Below are 17,576 nucleotides of genomic sequence, written 5' to 3' on the forward strand. Positions count from 1 at the left end.
ACCTGGCTCTTACAGCCATAGGCTAAAGCAGCAAGCTTCTTAAGGGCAGCTCATGCAACTGCGCTGCTCTGGTCTCTCTCTAGGCACAACATTTGTCGTGCCTCTTAGTTCTGCAGTGGTTTTACTTACAGCTGCCCAGTGTCCTCCAAAGTACAGAGGAGAAAGCTGTCAGGTGTTCCTTCTCGCTGCTAAGCTACAAAACCCATCAAAACTACCTCCATGTTAGGAAAGAGGAATTTGTTAGTGTAAAGTACCTGAGCAGTGACTAAACCCTGTCCTTGTTCTTATGGGAAAAAGCTACTTGCTATTCTTGGTAAAGGGAAGGTCTTTCAAATCAAGATAATGTTTCACTTGTTTTTCAAAAGTGAACTTACTGGGGGTGGGGAGGGAAGCAAGGAAGCAAAAATAAAATCTACTTTGCAACAAGTCAAATCACTCAGAGTTTCCCAAAATTAGAGGCTTGGTCAGAAGCATTGGAAAGTTTAAGAAATACTCTTTTAAAAACAACTCCCACAGAGCAACGCTCCCTCTCCACAACCAAGAGGCATGTGAGCAAACCAGGTCACTGCCCAGACGTTTTCTTCATCATTACATTGATGGGAACTGGGGGGTGGGCAGGGGGTGAGCAGGCTGCATTTTTACACTCCTCACGTTTTTCAGAGCTGCGCTTCCAAGCCTGATTTTTGCTTTGTTATAAGAGGGAAGCATGTGCTGGCATCACACCAGTGCCTCGTATGTCCTGCTTGGTGACCATGTAGAATAAGAAATTCTGCCTTTTTCTGATCATCTCTGCCTGTCGAAAGACAAGGGAATTAAGGGAGATACTTTCTGCACGCTTTAAGCTTCATTGCCTCTTTGTTATCCTCAGGAGTTGCAAAGAAAGCAAGACCAGAACAGCACTGTGTTAATGATGCTGTCAAGAAGCCAAAATACAGTGCCACACTGCAGCCCAGCCTTCTGCTATCAGTACCACTGTCCCGTGCTCATTTCAACAACTGGGGAAACAGGTTGCAGAATTTGCCAGTGGTCTGGAAAAGAAGTTGTCGACACCTGGCTCCTGCTGATAAGAACCTGGACCTGCTCAGAACACAATTCTGACAGACACTGATGGCTATGCAAAGCACACAGACACTGCACTTTTGTCACCCAAGTATTTTCCAACAGCAGGAGTATCAGAAACACCCACAGCAAAATCAATTTGGTGGGAGGGACTTCCTTCTATTTTCACATGTGGTTGCTGTCAGCAGGCTGAACTTTTGATAAACTGTGCAGCTAACCTGGCTGACTTCGCTGAAACCCTGAAAGGAGAAGCCTGAGCTACAGAGCTGCTCTTTGGCACTGCACCACAGGATGGTGGACAGCCGTGCTCAGCATCTGGCCACAGCTGATTTACAGCTGCATCTCACATCCATACAGATTCCATCCAAAGGTCAGCAGCTTCAGCTTGTGATGAGGAATGTTCTGCTTCGAGACACAACGCTGTCACTGTGACCCACTGCCCCTGCTCAGAGCAAGCAGCTCATTGTTCTGGTAGAGCGCAAGAAAGGGCTGAGACCTCTGCAATGGAAACTGCCTTGAGAACTAAATAATTCCAAAGTGTGGACACAGATTTCTGCATAACAGGCTGATGTTACTTACAACAAGTAACTCTAAGAGATGCTCTTCCTCCAAAATTTCTCAAAACAAACAAACAAAAACAAAAAATATATATAAACCCAAGTATACCAAGAGCCTTGACCATATGCCAGGGCTGCAGTCATTCCATAATGTGTTACAATTCACAGTGCAAATCCAAAACCATTCTGCTTCTATATGAATTTACTCACTATCTATGAGATCACATCTTGATAACATCAAGCTGTGTAACAAACGGATGTGTCCACTTCATCCAAGAAACTCACAGACGTTCTGATTTAGGGTTTGTGGATGAAAAGAGACACTCCTGGCTCTTGCAACCAAGGAAAGAGCACTGTTAAAACCTATTCTTAAAGATACACAAGGAAACTGCAAAGTGCAGAACTTACCTTCCACTGCAAAGAATGGAACCACTGATCCCTCAGGTAACTGTTTGCAGCCTGCAATAAAAAAAGTTACAAATAGAATCATTAGTTTCTATCAGTGTTTCAGATCACTGAGCCAAAGCTAAGCAAGTCACCCATGTGTGGCCTAAAAGCAGCAAGGTTGCACTCGCCCTGTTCATCTGAACTCTGTGACCTTGGCCAACTCCAACCCCAGCCTAATTGGATTGAGGGAAACTCTGCACAGAGCTCCAATTTTACATTATAACCAATTTATTTTCATAGAAAGCAATGACATGAAGACCTTGCTGCAAATATAAAACACTGAACCAAAACCGTATGAAACATTAACCTCCTTGAAATGGTGTCCAGACCAAAGACTGTGAAAAAAACCTCAGTGATTTCAATCAGGTTTTGATCAGCTCTTTAATATCTGCAGGACATTCGCTTTCTCCATTAATCACTGCGAACAGAGGAAAAAGACAGGCTGACATTTTACTGGGGACGTACTGTTTTTTTCCATTCACAGCCTCCCTCCTTGCGCTGCTCCCCAGCTGGCCACAACGTGCTTCCATCACACCTCAGCTCTTTCAGTGATATTAGAACAGAGGGAAAAGCACAGCACAGGCAGACATGCACACACACGCATGGGCTGCTCGCAGCAACTGCACAAATGTTGCAATAACTGCTCCCAGGGATCACCCGTTTTAAGCAGAGCTGCCAGAAATTCCCAGTGTTCATAGCCAACGAAGGAACAGTTCAGCACTCCCAAAGGTCAAAAGGCTCGGTATCAAAAAATATAAAAGCATCCACAGTGACGTAAATACGCATGCCTTAACAAGGTGACATAAGTTTGAAATATTTGAGTGGGTAGAGATGCCCTTTGGCTTTTCCAGCTCTATCTTGTCCCTGCCAGTGGGCAAGTTTTACTTGCAAATCAAAATGCTTTACACAATCGGTGAGAAAGAACAGCCCGTCTGTCTGTATTAAAAGGGTAAGGTTTCTTCGCTAGAGAAAAACCACATGCTTCCAGCAATTTAAAGCATCCTTCAACAATTTTGCTCTCCAACACCTTTTTAGATAAGTATTCGCTGCAGAATGGATTTCACTTCCTGACAAAGCTCACTGATAACGTCAAGAATACTAGAAGGAAAAACGCTGCGTGGTTACCAAACCTGTGTTTAATCCCAAGGTCAGATACTGATCTCACAGTGACACAAATTTGGACCGATTTCTCAGGACTAAATGCAGTAATGCTCTTTTTACGTCTGTATTACACATTATTTATTTTTATACATAGATGACAATGGATTGCTCCCCAGTAGATCTCTAGGCACCACAGCAGAATTAATCTATCACGGTCTGGGCTGATCACAGCATTTATCAAACACAGAATTTCCACCTTGTGCAGAATGTCGACACTTCAGAACACACATTTGCTACCACTCGTATATATTCAAGATAGATCTTTTCCCTAAATATGTTACAGGATTGAACTTCATTTAATGCAGCTCTTACTCTATTTTAATATAACAAAAAGGTCCAAAATAATTTGACGCAATAGGCCATGAAGATCATTTTTGGACACAATTACAAAGGCACAAAGTAAATACGCTCAGGCACTTTCTTTCTCCAACACACGCTCTCATTCCCTCTCTCAAAAAATGTCCTTCTTGAAGGGGAATAAAAACTCCAGCTGTGTTTTCTGGACAAACATCCCTGTCAAAGTGAGTGCTCATGACGATGCTAGTTTGAGTTTCGTGTATCGTTACCCATGGGAAAAACCTGTCAGCCTGCAGGGAGAAGAGGAGGAACAGAAGTGGCCACAGCTGAAGTACAGACTGTCAGCTGGAACCATCGTCACTGCCAGTAAGACTCTCAAGAACTGCAACAGCTGGTATTTGTAGTGCTCTGTCCGGAACTACAAGTCCATTAACAGCTTTGTCAGGGTATATATTCGTATTTTTAAGCACAGTAATCCAAGTGAGGCCAGAAGCCCACAAGCCATTGGGCAATTGACTGCCAGTGACTTCCTCCTGCCACCAGACTAAGCCACTCTCCTCTAGGAAGTCAGAAATGTTCTGTTCTGAAAGAAATTCTTGTCTTTTTGGCCCGTGCAAAGCCAAGAAACAACATCCCCCAAAGTGCTTCTTGGACCCCACTCCTACACCAACCCTCGTATTCCAGCAGTGCTTCTCTTAATCAAGCAAAATGCCACCCTGCCTTAATCCCTGCTCTGACCATTACATGTCTTGAGTTAACAGTCATTTGAGCCTAAAGAAAGAGCAAATGCTAGAGCCCTATGATGGGAACTGCTGAGAACTGGTAGTTACCCTCCTTTTTTGGGGATGTCATTATCTGCAGATTGTAAGAATGCCATAAATAAATAGAATTTGTAGATATATACAGATAGATTTTGCAACCAACTGGAGCCTTAAATTGGATGACAGAAACTGTTACAGAGAACAACAGCATCAGTCAGAGACAACAGTGGAATGCAAATACAGAGCAAACAAAGGAAACACAATGTGAAAGACCACAAAACAAACTGGAAAAGAGTTGAAACTTGAAAGCAGTGGCCTTCAAATAGCATTTAAAAAGGAAAATTAGGAAAGTAACAATGCATCATCAACAGGTAGACTACACACTGGCTATTGGAAAGTGATAGTTTGCAAGGAAGTTTGCATCTGGATACATGTTACAACACAAACAGCTCTCAAACTAGAACCTGCCAGAGTTCGAGCATCTTTTCAAGATCACTTCCAAGGAAAACAAAGAAGACAAAGCAAACACAAAAAACCAAACCTTTAGGGAATTCCCTCTTCTATTAGCGATCGGGAGTCAACAGTAAGAGGAACCTAGAACACCAGTGGTTCCTTCAGCAGCTCTTTCAACAGTGTTCAGCACAGATAGGCAGAGCTCCTTTAACCTCAGCAGCATTATCAGGATGGAGCAGCCTGGCATCAGCTCCCCCCATGAGCACTAATCCTGCTGCACAGCCTTCCGCCCGGCCAGCCACAAAACCACAGCTGGCTGCAGGGAGTACCTGACCTCAGCAGGGCTCAGCCAACAACACGAACCAGCACAGCATCCCACATCCCTCCCTCTTCTCCAGGTTTGCACCAACAAAGGGAGCATTCAGAAATATTTCTTTTTTACTGGAAGAATTTTGGATGCTCACTGGCCACCACGGCACATACCACACTCACCCAGGGGTCCCAGGTTACTGTACTTTTCTGAGGTTGAAGACAGTGAGCTCCAAACTATACAGTGTACTTCATTCCTATCTATCTACATAAAATGACACTTTGGATACCATGTGTGTTGTAGAACCCAGTTCTGCTCCAAATTTTGATCCCAAATTCAATGGCTTTAGCAGGCTGGTGGGTGCCCCATAGTTTGGAGCTGTCTGCATAGTTAAGGCCCTCCACTGTTCTCTCATAGGGAAGAACTTTACAAAACGGGAAAATTAGGCAGTAAAATCTGTAGAACATGCAAGAAGATTGAAACTACACGTAGCTCCTTTGTCTACCTGTGATCCCAATGAGCAGCAAGAACAGCTGCTTGAAGAAAGCCTGCTGTAAGCGGTACTTCTGTATGGTGGGGTTTCTTGTTTTTTGTTTTCAAAGATGAGTTCATCCTGGAACTGAGTCCTGAAGGGTTTTATGTTCCAATCGTTGAGGTGCAAACGCTCAGATAGAGAGGAAAATGCACTGGGGACCAGCTGCAGTGCCAGCATCATTCACAGCATTCATTTCAACAGTTTAGAAAAGATTGCTCACAGAAGGAAAGCTGCACAGGAGATTAAATACCTGCATATACTGAGCTTTGGTAACATAAACAAGCGTGCACCTCTGTTCAAAAGGGGAAGTATTTTTTTCTGCACCAAAAGCACCTCACTTCTTAGCCAGTGAGTAAGAATGCACTTTGTCATTAAAAAGCATTGAACTTCTAGAAAGTAGAGATTTTTTTCCTAAGAAATCCAACTCTTTTTGCATGCCAGTACTAAAGTCCCTGCAGCAACTTCCACCCAAGTGAAAACAGACAAAGCAGGAACTTGTGCACTGCTGAGAAACAGAGCATCTGAACCTGTGCAAGAAAGCAAGCACTTGAGGAACGATGGTGAAGACCTACAGCCAATATAGATATTCACAGCTCTGCTGAGATAACGTGCCTGCAGCAGCCAGCAACAGCAGAAAACATCCCATCCATCATACTACAAGTGCCATGCTACCAAGCCTCTCTAACAGTAAGTCAGTACAACAGCATCATTCATTACAGGCATGTGTGTTACTCAGAATGCAAGAACAGGCTTGTCCACATAGCAGAAAGTTCCCATGTTTCTCCTTACAACAGCACCCTTCACACACAGTCCATGGGATTCTGCCATCTGAAGAGATGTGGCAATAAGCAGGGTTTGAGGATCCAGATTCTGTTTTTCATTCTCCCTGGGTTTACTCTGTATTTCTGTTTCTCCCCCTCGCTTGCTCTCTGGTCAGCAGGATGTCCTGGCTTCATGGTTTTATGTCATCACAGGATGAGTTTTTGTCATGCTTTCCTCATCACATCTAAACAGAGACAGGGGCCTCCAAGGAGACTGAAACATAACATTATCAAAAATTCCAGTGAAAATATTTACCATGGGGACTCTCTGGCTAACACAGGGCTGAGCTGAGCATGCGGCTGCTGTGCCCATCGGGGTTTCCTGCCCTGCCTGCCCTTCCTTCTGACCACCCCAAGACATAAATACACCACGAGCAGAGGGATGGAGGCAGAAGGTCCACAGCATTCACAACCCATCCAAAAAGAGATGACACTATGGGAGAGCACCATCATAGCCAAAATACCAAAGCCTCTTTTCTGAGACTCTTCCTACATTTGCTGCTAAACAGCTTGTAAAATTATAAGCTTCTCCCCCTCTCAGTCACTTTCAATAGGTTGCTGCAGCTATTCCACTATCAATAGCAGCATCGCTTTCATTAGCATTCACGCAGCACCACAAAGCACATCGTGCCTTACAAACAGAAAGCAAGAAAACAGCACGAAGAGGACAGTCTATTACTGATACTGAAGAGCTCACAGTTATTTAGCTCTTATTTCCTATTCTAAAAAGCTTGTGTGCGACAAGCCAGCTCCAGCCCTGTCACACCTGCTATCTTCTTTGCAGAAAAGCAAAGAAAAAGCCCACGAGAGCTGACAGCTTCATGTTGGGAGAACCAGGGACCAAAACCAGCTGGCCAGAGGAAGGAGAGCATGACACACTGGTGAAGAAGTTGTCTCTGACCATCCCTGCTTGTCCCTGCAGTCCCAGCACACACAATGGATGGGCCGAGCTCCCCAGTGCTGTTGCCAACCCATGGCATACATGGATGCTCAGGCAAACCCAAGCAGAAAGCACACCCACCATGCTGACATTCCAACACCAGCCCAGCCCAGATGAAGCCATGTGCTGCCTGAGAACCAAATCCTCCCCTGAAACCCAGGTAGATGCGTCCCATTATCACGATCTGATTTCCCAAGAGCTGCATCACCTCCGGCACTACTTGTCAGATCTCACGTGTTCAGGTGGGTTGGGATGGGTCAGTACTGCTTGGGGAGGACATTGGGATGATGTAAGGAAAGGTAATGGCACTCTTCCTTCTCTGACTCATTGCTGTGCAGTAATAAGCCAGAAATAGGCCTTGGTGATAGCAGATAGAGGAATGAGAGCTCCAACACGGACTCAAGTCTCTCTGGTGGCATTTCTCATGCCTACCGCAGACACACACAGAGGATGTCCCAATGCCACACACTGACAGCCTCCCACAAGAACTGCTGGGAATGAATTTCCACTCTGAGGGAATTTCCAGCTACCTGAAGTTTGCTTCTGCTTCAAACCAGTAAAACAGAAGATAAAATTCTAGACTTCTCCTTAATCTGGTAAACCTGTGATTCGTAACTATTGATGTGCTTCACTTTATGTCGAATTATCTCAGTAGTATCCTGTGGTATTAACGAGTTCATGAAACATAGCACAAACAAAGACATAACACAGAACTAAAATTAATCAGCAACATGCAATAAATCACGGAGTAGAAGTCAAAAGAATTCATTTAAACATTTTCTTACACATAAATCTTATTTAGATCAAGTCTTTGAGGGGAAACAAAAACAAAAGCAGCAAACAGATTTCACAAGTGCACTTCAGAAGAAACCTTGGGAACACACTTGGACCTGTCTGACTTGTTCCACCATCAGACACTTCCTGACAGCGGTGCCTGACGTTACATCAGAGTGCTGCTGCTCAGACAAGCAGGGCTGAATGATTTTATAAAAGATCTGAAGTCCCAACTTCCCATAAATATATCGAAGCGTCTCGGAAATCTGAAAATAACTGGAGCATGCAAGAGCTAATTTCTCAGCATCTCAATTTCTCAGCGCCTCACTGAACAGTTCTTTTGGATACTCAGGAGTGTCACATATACCAGAGTACGTCTGCTGAACGTAACTACTAGAGAAATCCACTCTTGTATTTTGATTTCTTAAGTACACTGTATCATTTTCAATAATGTTTTAGATTTGTGAATACACATTATAGCCGTATATGAGAAATCTATCTTGACATTCCCTCTGATCTGGTCATGTTTGATGACCAGACACTGCTGGGAATTAAATAATAATACTGAAAACATTTTCAAAGCTTGTGTTTTCAGTTCTGTTGAAATTCCCACAGAGTCATACAGTAACTGATCCATTCTGCACGGACAGTCCACAAAAAACCTAACTGAAGAAGAGCTGACTGCATTTCTGTATCAGTTCCTAGGAGGTTACATAAAGGCATCAATCTATTTGAAGAAAGTTAATTCATTCTTAAAAGAACATAATTATTTGTGGAGTTTGTTTATTTTGAAGAAATACATGGCAGGCCACTCCAGATCCAATTCTGTATGCCCTAACACACTGCCTTTAAACTCAGCAGGGAGCTGTGGGTTCACATTTTATCTTCTTTCCTATTAAGCAGGCCAGTAAAGGCAGCCACCATAAGCTATGCAATAAAGACAGAATTTTGAAAGGCAAATTTAACCATTCCAGCTGTTGAAATGGATACAAACAAATGCCAGCATTAGTAAGCAAATTTATAGAAGAATCAGAATTATCTCACAAAAAAATCAAAATTGTCCACCTTGACAAATGAGTTTCTCTCCAATTTATTCAATTGATGAATTAAGCAAGGAAGATTTTATCAATAATGAGGACCCTAATCTAGCTGTTGGGAAACCATGGTTTGTTTGCCTGCCTTCCCCACTGTCACACACTATAGAGGCTTTTCCTACCACACAATCAGAACTTAGGTGGACTTGCAGCAGCCTGCCTGAAATTCAGGCTCCATACACTCCCTGGAAACGCCTCAGATCAGCAATTCATTCTGAGCCACAGCAATGTTTGCTGGGCATCAAGCAGAGGCACGTGTGCATGCGCTGTATGCAACGGGACACGCGTCTGTGCAAATGCTACCCTGGCACCAGGAGAGCCTACAGGATTAGACATCCTTAGGTGATCCTGAACCCACTAGAGCTGCACTAGGGGAAGCTCTGTATCCCACGTTCACAGGACAGTAGAACCCCAGGATTATAGTGGGGCTGTAAGAAAGGAGACAGATTCTTTAGCAGGATCTGTTCTGACAGGACAAGGAAAATGGCTTCCAACTAAAAGTGGGGAGATTTAGATGGGACAAAAGGAAAAAGTTTCTTACAATAAGGGCGGTGGGGCACTGGCACAGGTTGCCCAGAGAGGCAATGGGTGCCCCATCCCTGGAGGCATTCAAAGTCATCCTGGATGGGGCTCTGAGCAATCTGACAGAGATGCAGATGTCCCTGCTCACTGCAGGGCAGTCGGACTAGATGGCCTTTAAAGGTCTCTTCCAACTCAAACGATTCTATGATTACACCAGTAAGGTAAAGGAGCTCCAGAAACATCCTCCACAAAGGATGTGGCCATGGATGTTTCAACATACACATGTAACCATTTCTGAGTGACCACATGTTTGCCATGTTGAAAGTCATCACAACCTGATGATATTTTTATGACACTCCAAAACAATCCCAATCCCCCCTGGAGGGCTGAGGTCAAGCTCTGTGCTCCCTTGAGCTACTGGGAAACAGCTCTGTGTATGAATGGGCCCACCAGCCATCCAAAACAAAGGCAGAGGAGAGCTGGAGTCATCTTAGCACTACAAGTCTTACTCGTATTGATTTCCCACAGTTTAAATTAATCTTTCTACACCATTTCTGCAGAAATCACTCCACAGTCTGTTTACCATCCTAGCCACATAAAGTGCATATACACAATTGTGACTGTATATTCATCTAAAAAAACAAAGGGAAACAGAACAATTTGTCTTTGCAACAATGCTGAGAACACTCTCTGAGCTAAGCTGGAGTCACTTCAGTCTTTTTCAAGTTATGGCTGTTTGTAATTTTGGGGGGATCAACCAGCTGGGTGTTCAGTCACTTTTCTTAATCTGAAGTAATTCCAAAGGTCAGAGCTGTGGAATGCTCTTCTATCACTAGAACATGGAGTGACCTAAGGAGCCCTGTATAGCCTCACCAATGGATGAAGAAACCTGGAATAACAAAAATGCAGTGTCCCATGCAAATCATAGAATCACAAAGCAGATGAAGTTGGAAGGGACCCATAAGGATCATTGAGTCCAGCTCCTGGCTCCACACAGAACAAACCAAAACTCAAGCTATATATCTGAGAACAGTGTCCAGATACATTTTGAACCCCAGCAGGTCGGTGCTATGCCCACTGCCCTGGGAAGGCTGCTCCAGTGCTTGAGCACTCCCTGGTGAAGAACCTTTTTCCGATATTCAACCTGACCCTCTCCTGAGCAGCTCCACACTGTTTGCTTGGGCTCAATCACTGTCATCAGAGAGCAGAGATCAGCACTCGCCTCTCTGCTCCCTTTCACGAGGAAGCTGCAGGCTGCAATACACAGCCTCATCTGAAATCTTTCAGTGAAGATCAAATATCTTTAAAAAAGGATACGTGGTGTCTGTTCCACTGCCAGATATAGGTTTCCTATACAAGCTGATCTTTCTTGACTTTTGATTGTTCCAAGTTCAAATTAGTGTTCCTTTTCATAAAGCACTACTCTGATCCGTATGATGAACAAGAAGATTAAATCGTGCCCCACAGATCTCACTCTGACTGTCAACCAACATGGACCATTCCAGAGCGATCACTGAGCTGATTTGTGGCAGAAAGAGAACTTCACAGCACAGAGTTCTCTGCCTTTTCTGAGCCCAGGTAATTAGGACTAGATTTCACAAACAGCAAATAAAAAATCAAGGAGATTCATAGTTAAAGAAAGAGAATTTACTTCTGTGTTTACTGTACCTGAAGTAAGACAGTACCCCCCGGGATCGTGAGCTGTAAACAGTACTTAGGGGCATTCTCCCAGGACAGCAGTTGAACATCTTCAATAGCACTGTAGGAAATGGAGTTTTCCATGTACCCAGTTGGCTGCAAGGAAACAAAGGAAAGGGGAAAAAAAGTTTTACTTTATCATCAGAAGATCCACAATTTCAAAGTATAAACAGCACCATCAAAGTTATTTTTGATGATGAAAATAGCTGCAATACATTGTAAAACTGTGAAATAAAATACCTACACTGGCCATTCAGCAGAGAGATCTGCCTAATCAACTTCATCCAACTTGTTCAAGTAAGATTACCCACAAAAATAAATAAACAAACAAAAACCAAACAGATCAGACTCAAAAGCATGGAATACTAAAACGTCTAACTAAATTTCACTTGGGTCTCAAACCACCAACTTGAGCTGTGAAGGTGTCTGGCCACACTCATGCACTCAACGTAAGAAGCAATGTAAGAAGCAATCTTGATCACACAGATGGCAGTATTCAGTGTTTAGGTGGTTTTATTCCAAACATCCTCGTTCTCCCTGGCTGCCCTCATCTCATAAAAACACAATCAAAAGCAGAGCACCCAACCCACTCATCTTCGCTCATATGCAAGTACCAGTTTCAAACTGCAGATACCGCTGACACCCAATTTCAAGCAAAAGTCACAATTAAAGCATACATAAGCACACACTGCAGTCACATGTGCAACATACATTGATAGCAGCAAGGAAATAAGGAAACTCCTTATTAGCATCCTGATAGCTCTTCAGCATTGCAGAAGTACAATTATATCTGAAGTAGAGATAAGCTGAAATAATGTATATACACAAGCTCACATAAAGTTATATCCCACACATGAGTAAATACACAGAGCTATAGGTGTGTACGTGCTGGGTACACATACACACTGCACTTTGTGTTGTTTTAACAGATGCCCTCAAAGACAACATCCATTTCACTGCACTACACTGTAAGCAAACTGATCAATGCTGCTATGGCAGAGTTAACTGCTCTTCTGCAGGAATGCTGATTAATCCCCCCACGTGGATAAGCCCTTGTGATGGCCACATCTTGCAAGTGAATGGAGCTGATTACGCTTATGAATTATGTTCTTATTATTGCTGGCTTACATCTAACTGAAACTTCATAAACTTACTCCCACTGTGCCCAATATACAGATTCTTTTTAATTGATGGTCTCAAAATAAGAAACCAAAAGAAAAAACACATCATGCTTGGGGGCAAATGGGACCAACTCTGAGCATCACAACACGAGATTCTGGGGGCGAGTGTGAAATTAGCAAGCTGCATTTGGAAGGTCCCTACATTTTGTTGGCATGGCTTTCTTCTGTAAGTTATGTGGGTGGTACAGCTGGAAATGACTTTTAAGTTCTCTTCATACATGGTCATAAGGCCATGAACTGCACTGTTCAAAACATACCTGGTGACCCCACCACAGAACTTTGCTGCAACAAAGTCAGTCAGCAAGCCTACAAACTGAACTTCAATATCATTTTAAACAACGCTTGCTACAGGAGGACTCATTTTGCTTTAGCCCTCACTGAAAACAATTTTCACTGTCTCTTTAACAAAAACCTTGTTATGCAGGAAGTATGATAAACTTCTGCTTATTCGTTACCGCAATATTGTTCTACACTAGTAACTGGAATCCCAGTGGCTTAATGCTGATACTGTACGTCACGCGTTGCCTACTGGAGAGTAATTATCTTGTTCTCACAGGAAGCCAAAGGCCCAAGATCCTTTGGTAATCAGCATTACAACACTCAGGGAAAAATATGAAAACAGCCAGCTGAAAATCTAGTATACTCAGGAGGCAAAGATATCAAAAACATGCCCTGAAAGACTGGAGAAGGGAGAAATCCCAGATCGAACGATGCAAACATAAAATGAGATGAATCAAGGCAATTTAAATTTCTCTCTCACAAAGGTGCTGACTGCCCTTAATACACTCCATTAACTTTGAAGAAGACTTGAATTCTCACAGAATTTGAGCTGTTGAACAGGTACTATACAGATGACACGGTGCTTCAATCCAGAGAAAGGAGCCAATGGAGTCCTTCGTATAACACGTGTTCAAGAAGCATTTAGATGTTGTACAGAAGGACGTGCTTTAGTGGGAAACATTGGTGGTAGGTGGATGGTTGGACTGGATGACCTTGGAGGTGTCTACCTAGATGACTCCATGATATGATCTCCATCCTCTGCGTCCAGCTACACCTCACACAAAGCCTTACTTCAACTGTTTGCTGTCCTATACTCAAAAGCTGCCCCGGAGCATGAGGAGACCCAGAAGCTCGAGGAGATGCTGAGTGCAGAGGCCAAAGGTCAGCCCCACACCAGTGTCCCCTCCCAGAGCCTTGGGCACTCACAGAAGCGAGGACAGAGGGGTGCTCCTTGTGCTTTCACAAGACAGAGCACAGTTCAGCCATTTATCAGGAAATGGCCTGAGGTAAAACTGCAGACTGAGTCATCGGTTCATCTTAAAACACAGGCAATTTTGCTGCTCAGGTATGTGCATGTCAATCACTGAATCACCGCAGTTGACGAAGATGCAGCACAAGTCCTCAACCTCCCCATCTGCCAGCAGGTCTCACTGGCATGAACTCAAGGAGCTGCATCTCCACCCAAAGCTCACTCCATGGAAAACCCAAACCATAACACAGAAGACCAAAAATGTGGATTCAGACATTTGAAAATACATTTCAGACATTTACCAGAATACTTTTTAGCTGGTTCGATCTGATTTGTAACATGAAAGAGAAACGTGCACATTAACATAACATAGGGGAACAGAATATTGCACCACTGATGAGCAGTGTGAGACACTTCACATTCCAAAACCACAGCACCTTTAAGGAGCAATAAATCAAGTTGAGTTGAAAACGTTTTTATTTAAGAAAATAATAATTCTTATTTTTATAGCTGTCATTTTTTGAAGAGGGAATTTATGTTTCTTGGCAAAGCCTGAAATCTGTCAAAGGAAGCAAGATAATGCACCCTTCTCCTTCACTCTACAGAATTAAGCCTGACTTAGAAAACTCTGTCCAGAGAACCTGCACGTGTCAATTTCCAGATTTCCATTTACAGCTCTAACTTCTGGCTAACTACCTGCTGCTGAACAAGTCCTGAAGAATTCTAAGAGACTCATAAATGAGAAAGAAATTTATTATGACAAACAAAAACCCAAAGACATGGAATCATTTTTCCCTTCACGTTAGCCTTCAGCCTCTTAACGAAACACGCAACTTTTTCCATTGGGAAATCAGGTATGTTTTAAACTCAGTGAGAACTTTGCTTCTTCTTCTTTTTTTTTTTTTTTTTTTTTTTTTTTTTTTAGTTCTGCAAAGATTTATTAATCACACAGCTTTGAAACAACTTGGTTCCAGAATAGCCACGCACCAAAACCCACTATAAATCAAATCTTGGGGGAATCAGTGCTCCCAAAATTGGAAGAACATTCAGGCTCACGTGTAAGGGTAGCTTTCTCTCAGCATTTCTGGGAAAAGTCAGCAGCAGCAGACTACTCAATAATGCAAAAATCTGCCCACTTGTTTCCATGGGAAATTCTAAAAGGGAAAGAATAAACATGACGTCCATTGTTAATATGATGTTTTTAGGCACTTACTCATATAATCGTGTACTAAACCTTCAGCTACATATTTTCCAAAAAGAGCATCTAGAAAATATGAATTCTACAACTATAGATGGTTATTTGCATTAAAGTATATTTGGACTGACAGCTTCCACCAACACAACAACAATAAAGAATGATTTTTCCAATTAAGCACTCCAGCTGATGGGAGGAAATAGGGATGTTCCAGGCCCTTGTTCTTCCACTCTCAGGTGCTTAGCTCTCCCTTGGCTGCTCTCAACAGGCTTAACATGCTGCTGTACAGTGGGAACACGAGCATGCTGTACTTGCAGTAAGTTTGCCATACCTATACCCAACTAAGACTTAGCCTTGCTGAATAATGTGTAGGAAGAGTTGATTGCTTTCGAAACTTTGATGGGGGTGGAGACTATTCAGCCTGGACTCTGAAACTGCTGAACACAATGGACGATTTGAAATAAATCTCTCCTAGGAGACATCCATGGCTCCAGAGAACGCCCCTGCAAATGTAGCTGTTTCTGATAAGAGCAATTAACATCTTTATTCATTAACTATATAACCTATCAGAAGGCATTTATCAAGTTAAGCAATTAGCAGTACTGCACCATAATACGCAGCGCAGGGCAATTTGTTTCACTCTTGATATGGAAGAATTTACTGCCGTGTACACTTGTCATAATGACTTGAAAGAGTTTAAAGTCAATGTTAATCTCATGGAGATTAATCTGATAAGAAGACAGACAGAAAGACTAACAGTGGTGAGACATCCAGCTCCGTCCCAGAGCTGCAGAAAGGAATTTCTGAGCTCCCTTGGAGCAATATTCCCACATCTGAATGCCTCCCAGCCCCTGGCCTGCTCATCGTCACCATCAGCCTCCCGTCCTGCTGCTGAGTTGGAGGTCTCACATGTTTCACAATAGGAAAAGACCTCACTCGTCCTGTGCATGGTGAGTAGGAACACATTGGAGGAAAACCTCAAGCTGGGAATGCAACTCAGAACTTCAACAGCAATTCAACCAAGTCAGGCTTTGCAGCTTGTTTTTTGCAGCTAGCTTTTTGCAGCTTCTTCCACTACATATTTAAGAGGACTGGGACTGAAGGCTGCTACATTAATTAACCTTACAAAACTGATAAAAATGTAACCGCTGCCAGGAAGAAGCAGATTATCCCAGGCTGTGCAGGAAAAAAAAAGTGAACTGTAGTGGGCTGATTAATTCTGTGGAGGTACAGGAAATGGACAAGACAAAACCATTCATTGAAGGGTTGGTGGGAAAGAACTGCTCTCCACGCTAAGACATGCAGTTGCCAGCATCTGAGAAATCCATGCATGAGGCATTGGCAGAGAGAACTACAAAGTAATTCAGGTCTGAAATATGTTTAAAGAACAGAACGGAGGCTCGTCATTAAGAAGATGAGAAAGTAAGGTCATGTGATGGGGTATGTATCGTGACAAGCAAGTCAAATAAGCAGGAAAAAAGCATTAATTATACTCCTTGAAATGCATATGGATTTTTTTTTTTTAATAGAGATACTTCTCTTCCACTGTCAAAACCAGCTGAAGAAGCATTTAAACATATTCAGTCATTTTACCAACAGAACTATTTGAATTTCTGGGATTAAAACAAAACCTATATCTTCCAGACTTTCTGAAGATGCCCATCATCAAGAGGGCTGTATCTGAGAGTCCTCAAAAGATCAATGGTTTGTTGTAGTTTTTTTTTTACAAGCCCCACATGTCAAAGGGACTGGGATTCACAGCAATACCGGATGCTCAGCAGAAATGCTACTGGAGTCCAACAAGCTTTGTCTCCTATTCCAACCTGCTGCTAACAGGGACGAGGACTGCTGTGAGCTGCACCTCACCAGGACAGGAAGGGGACAGAGTTGGTTAACACGACCTATTGGCACAGCATGGCTTCCATAGGCACCAGGTGGAACACCTCTGCTCTGTGAGCATCTGTTGCAGCCTTTGCTGATATCAGTGCTGGGGGCAGAGCATTTTGCAGATCAGAAGGGCACAGTGACAAAAACAGATTGCTCATCACCTAGGAATGCACTCTTACATTGCACAGACCGTATTTCTGAAGTACTCTGTAATTGCACAGTATCCACCATCAGAGGAGAGCAAAGCATGAATAACTGCAAATCTGAGCCTCCCAGTAAACTTAGAAAAATTGAAAAGATGAATTATTATCCCCCACGTAGAAAAACTGAAAGAAGGATTATTATCCCCCACCTATCGACCTAGAAGAAAATCTCGGTTAAGACTGCAGCTGCATCATGTTCTTGATCATGCCCTAGGTGACATGAGAATTCGGGGAGATGTGGGAACACAGCTCAGACTTCCTGAATCTAACCATGTGAATCAGCTCCAAATGCTTCCTCCTCCTCCTAAATTGCACAACCGACTTGTGAGGAGGACCCTTCTCCATCAGGCTTCATGTTCCCTTTCATATGTCACTTACAGCAGTTTTGCTCTCCTCTGGAAGAAATACCCAATGATTTTGGCAAGATGGATA

At 43.1% G+C, this 17,576-nt stretch overlaps 1 protein-coding gene across 1 annotated transcript in view; it reads right to left on the reverse strand.

Moving 5' to 3' along the window:
• Positions 1–17,576, reverse strand: part of CMIP (c-Maf inducing protein) — a 123,271-nt gene that overhangs the window by 46,211 nt on the left and 59,484 nt on the right. The window contains exons 2-3 of the mRNA XM_052685880.1: positions 11,400–11,525; positions 2,025–2,075 (exon numbers count right to left, since the gene is read on the reverse strand). Of these exons, the coding sequence (XP_052541840.1) occupies positions 2,025–2,075; positions 11,400–11,525 (177 nt within the window). The remainder of the gene's footprint in view (positions 1–2,024; positions 2,076–11,399; positions 11,526–17,576) is intronic.

Source organism: Tympanuchus pallidicinctus, unplaced genomic scaffold, assembly GCF_026119805.1.
Source record: "Tympanuchus pallidicinctus isolate F22 unplaced genomic scaffold, pur_lepc_1.0 scaffold22, whole genome shotgun sequence".
Taxonomy (NCBI): Eukaryota; Metazoa; Chordata; class Aves; order Galliformes; family Phasianidae; genus Tympanuchus; species Tympanuchus pallidicinctus.